The sequence below is a fragment of the Morchella importuna genome (genome assembly GCF_003444635.1).
Source record: "Morchella importuna strain M04M26 chromosome Unknown Morimp01GS001, whole genome shotgun sequence".
Lineage (NCBI taxonomy): Eukaryota > Fungi > Ascomycota > Pezizomycetes > Pezizales > Morchellaceae > Morchella > Morchella importuna.
In genome coordinates this window covers 16,307-20,653 of record NW_025763398.1, presented here as the reverse complement: position 1 = coordinate 20,653, position 4,347 = coordinate 16,307, and the positions used below count along the sequence as shown (strand labels likewise).

General features: G+C 44.9%; 1 protein-coding gene across 1 annotated transcript; it reads right to left on the bottom strand.

Annotated features, from left to right (window-relative positions):
* Nucleotides 1-1,935: 1,935 nt before the first annotated feature.
* On the bottom strand, nucleotides 1,936-3,857 carry LAJ45_00001 (uncharacterized protein; the record flags this gene model as incomplete). Its single annotated transcript, XM_046109604.1, has 3 exons — nucleotides 1,936-3,356; nucleotides 3,435-3,630; nucleotides 3,705-3,857. The coding sequence occupies 3 exons, from the start codon at nucleotides 3,855-3,857 to the stop codon at nucleotides 1,936-1,938; spliced, it is 1,770 nt and encodes a 589-aa protein (XP_045976297.1).
* Nucleotides 3,858-4,347: the final 490 nt, after the last annotated feature.

The window sequence follows — 4,347 nt, the reverse complement described above, 5'->3', positions numbered from 1 at the left end:
TCTACCGAAAACCACCAGAGATTCGAGAGAAGCTTCCGAGGGTCTGAGCAAATACTTACCTGACATCACAGCTTCGGACCACCGCAGGGCCATCCGCGGCGGCATTCGTGGTGGCACACGTGCCCAGTGGGGAGTCACAGACCCAGGAGAGCTCCCGACAGCAGGGGCTGCAATTCAAAGTTTGGCGGCAGTCGATATAACAAAACCAGACTCCCGACCAGTGTAGTAGCATTCCTTCTATATATTGTATTGAGCAACACGAAGGGTATTCATTTACAGCTAGAGAGAAGATAAATGGCGGGACAAGAGTGCAATAGGGGCAAATGAGATGTGTTTCACACATACGCTATTTTCTATTCAGTAGTTACTGGGTAACCGTAGATACTAATGGACGGTGGGTAATTGTGCATTTGATTAGCTAGGCTTCCGCTGTAGGTAGGAGGTGTATTTTGGATTGGGCGCCCCATCCGGAACTCCTGATCGGTATAGCGCTCTTAGGGCTCGGTTAGGGCAAAGACTTCAATTTGGGTTTTGTTTTGGCCTGGGGGCTGATTAAATTTTGATTGTGACTTTCTAGACTTTTATTCCAACCATTTCCCAAATTATTGGTGATAGATATCAACCAGATAACCATAATTCTCTCTGTTGACATTGTAAATAAATTTACAGTGACGTTTACTAACAGACAAAAATTGAGGGGAATAGTGGTTCATTCCCAGTTGGTTTCTTTGTCAAACCCACAAAAGATTCATTTCCACACGCTGCTCCCTTTATCGGTGCTGTTTTGATCTTATTTCCCACTGTATTTTCCTAATGTCTTTTATGATGGCTTTTCGTGACTGCGTTTTAATTATGTCTTTACTTTTTTGGGGGGGGTAAGCCTTAGATATGTAGCCTAGAAAGGTTTAATATAAATCAATAGTCTAAGTAGTAAGACCTAGAAGAAGTATGTGCGATGATCTACATTCAATTTGCCTAACGGTCCAGCTTTTTGCTTTTTATCTTGTATATAAGTGTACCTGGAAAAACATGATTTAATGTCTATCAAAAAGTGTCAAATGCAATTGAGGATTCATTTAATGTTTCATTTCCCATAGAAAAAGATTGATATACAGCCACTCAGCCAAAGTGTTCGTGATATAGTTTAATGTCAGTGCGCAGTGTGGCGCACCTGTAATACTGATGCTATTAAAGTAGAGATTCAAAGCGGTGGAAAATATATAATATAGTTCGTGACTATATATAAAAAGAAGATAGGCCATTGATCTTATTCTTCATTAATTTGGCCGCCGTTGGTCACTGGGGAGCTCTTCTCTTGCGGGGTTTTTGATGGTCTGCCACGGTTACATATGGAGAAATATCTTACTCCGAAATCGGAATCACGAACACTTTTGCAGAGTGGCTGTACTATGAGCTTCAATTAGCAAACACTTCAGGGTGATTCACTTATTGATTCGATTACATTGGTGATAGAAGGTGAAATGGAACTAATAAAAATGAAATAAACAACAAGTATTCTTTGTTACCTGAGGGTGCGCCGTTCTTATCATCGTACTACTTGGTGAAAGGCGTAGAGTGAACCGTCTCCCCGACCGAGAGCCAACATTCATTCTCCTCCTCCCACATTCGCAGAAGCTGCGAGGAACTATACTTCGCTTTCTGCATAATCTAGGGGCGGATGATCCTGAATCAATGCAATTCCCCAAGTTCAAGTACAATGCACTGTATTTACCCACGCTGCATGCGAATAGATTAAAGGAATAATGAGTTAAACCAAACGAGGTACATGCATAGATCTTTCTGAACGCATACATGCATAAGATCATGTGAACCAAGCGCTAACCTGCCCCCATCAGAAGACCTACGAGTCATAGCCTACATGGAACAAGTAGCACAGACTGAACAGAGAGAGCCCTTTTCATCGACCAACTACTCCTATACCCACCCCTCAAGTAGCCGAACACAACTCATATGCCCTTCCTTTCTTGCTAGATCTACTGCCCGAGACAAGCCCATAGTCCGCGCATTTATATTTGCACCATGCTCTAATAAAAACTTTACCGTTTCGAAGCTCCCACTTTTGGCGGCCAAGTGCAACGGCGTGCGGCGAGAGATGGTCCTTTCTGTGATATCGGCTCCCTTCTTTAGAAGTTCCTCGACTATGACAACAGAGCCTGCAGCACACGCAAGATGAAGTGCAGTATGTCCATCAACATTATTCGCATCGATCTTATCTCTATCGGTATGCTGGATAAGGAGTGTAGCCGCCCCTTCGTTTGCCTTTCTCGCTGCATCATGCAATGGGGTATCCTCCACGGAATCCTTCGCGTTGATGTCGGCACCCCAAGACAGAAGAAAGGCAACCAAGTCTTCTCCCCCATTTCGATTCTTAGCTGCCAAGTGTAATAGTGTAGCCCCATCCCTGTCTACCGATTCAAAATTTGCCCCGATATCTAATAGATATTCCACCGCCCATTTGCTGGCCCAGCGGGCAGCGGTTTGTATAGGGTAGTGTCCAATGTCACCTCTCACGTGAAGATATTCATTCCCCGTCATTAGTCTCAGTAGCAACATCTCATTTGGCCCTTTACACGCCATGTGTATGGCGGTATCTCTAAAGTCTTTTGTTGGGGGCATAATCTGTGCACCATTCTCCAGCAGAAGATCCATAACGTCCTCATTTGCGGCACGGACTGCGTAGATCAATGGGGTCCGCCCGTGAATGTTCTCCGCGTCGATATCCGCGTTATAGCGAAGAAGTAAACTTGCTAGCGTCGCTTTCCCTTTCTTCCCCGCAGCGAAATGAAGCGGAGTGGCGGAGATATGGTCGTGCGCCTTGGGATCTGCCCCCTCCTCCAACAGCGTCTGTAGTATTTTTTCGTCGCTATTATACACAGCAAGGTGAAGTGGAGTATATTTCCGCTCAATTTCATGATGGTTAAGACCGACAGTATCGCCGCATTTTAAAAGCGTTTGAACAGTTTCCAGGCAGCCAGATTTACAAGCAAAGTGCAATAGCGGGACATGAATGGAAAAAGACGAGATCCACGCTGTAATGGATGTTTTCGCACCATATCGTAGAAGGAGTTCGACAATATCTTGACGACGGCTTCTAATAGCATACACGAGTGCCGTATCCCCATCCTGATCTTGAGCTTCTATGTCTGGGCCCTGTTCAAGAAGCAATCGCACCTTTAAAATCTCGCCAGTATCAACTGCTATGTGAAGGAGCGTCATCGTTCTTGCTCTGTAAGTCAATGGTGCATTAATTTCGATACCAGTGTTCTGGAGAACTCTCCCCAAGTCACGAGATATCCCCTTAGTTACGGCACTATATGCGGTCATATATTGGCCACCTGAAGTCGAATCAGGTTAGAACAATCCCTAGTTTAGGCGAGCCAGGGTCTGTAGTTCATCATTCGACACATACGTACCATTATCTCCAGTGTATTCTTCAAGATGACGAAGAATACTGGTATATGATGGCTGCATTTTATGCTGAAATTTGACGAGAGTGGAATGATCCCCTTCTATACCCAGCTCCTCCTCGCCATCTAGACCAAGAGCTGCAGAGTGCTTCGCTACGGGATTGGAATAAGGGCCTTTTCTCTTCCATGTTCCGTCTTCGCTCTAAAGGGTATATAATGTCAGTATTGGTTTGATATGGTGTATCCTCGCTTGCTAGCATGGTGAAACCGGTGTACCTGAGATAGCTCCCTAGTCTGTTCTGTCTCCTTATAACTCACAACCTTCGCACCATACCGATAGATGCAACTTTTAAAATCTTCCAGGTTGGCTTCAGGCTTAGGCTCCAAAGATTCGACTAGTAGATTCCGTGTTGAATCATACCCAATCATGGCTAATATATCATGCACTTTCATCCCCCGATGTGCTGTTGCATAAAATATCGTAGCCTTCGTATTTTTCAAGAGATCACCAAACCTATCGCTATCCTTCTTGGCTGTCACCATCGCCTATCCACATATGTCAGCCCCTTGCCACCTACACCGTTCCCTCCAGTTGGGTTGACCCACCCGCGTAATTATGAGCCCCCCGAAACTATGGCCAATAAGCACAATTGGCCTTGTATTCTCCTATACCAAGTTAGCTTTCTCTTCGCAATAGTTTCGTCTTATATCCTGGTTGTCTGAACCCTTTGGCGAAATCTCTCTCATGCATGAGAATCATCAGATGCCGGATTTCCGTGCAGAAAATGTCCGGGTAAGCAGTTTACCGCATTATCGGTCTTCAAAACACTTGGAAATGCAAATAATCTCCCCACGTTCCCGCTTCAACTTGAAGGTCTAGAATTCTTCTTTAGGCCACACTTGTCTATGAGAGTTCGCC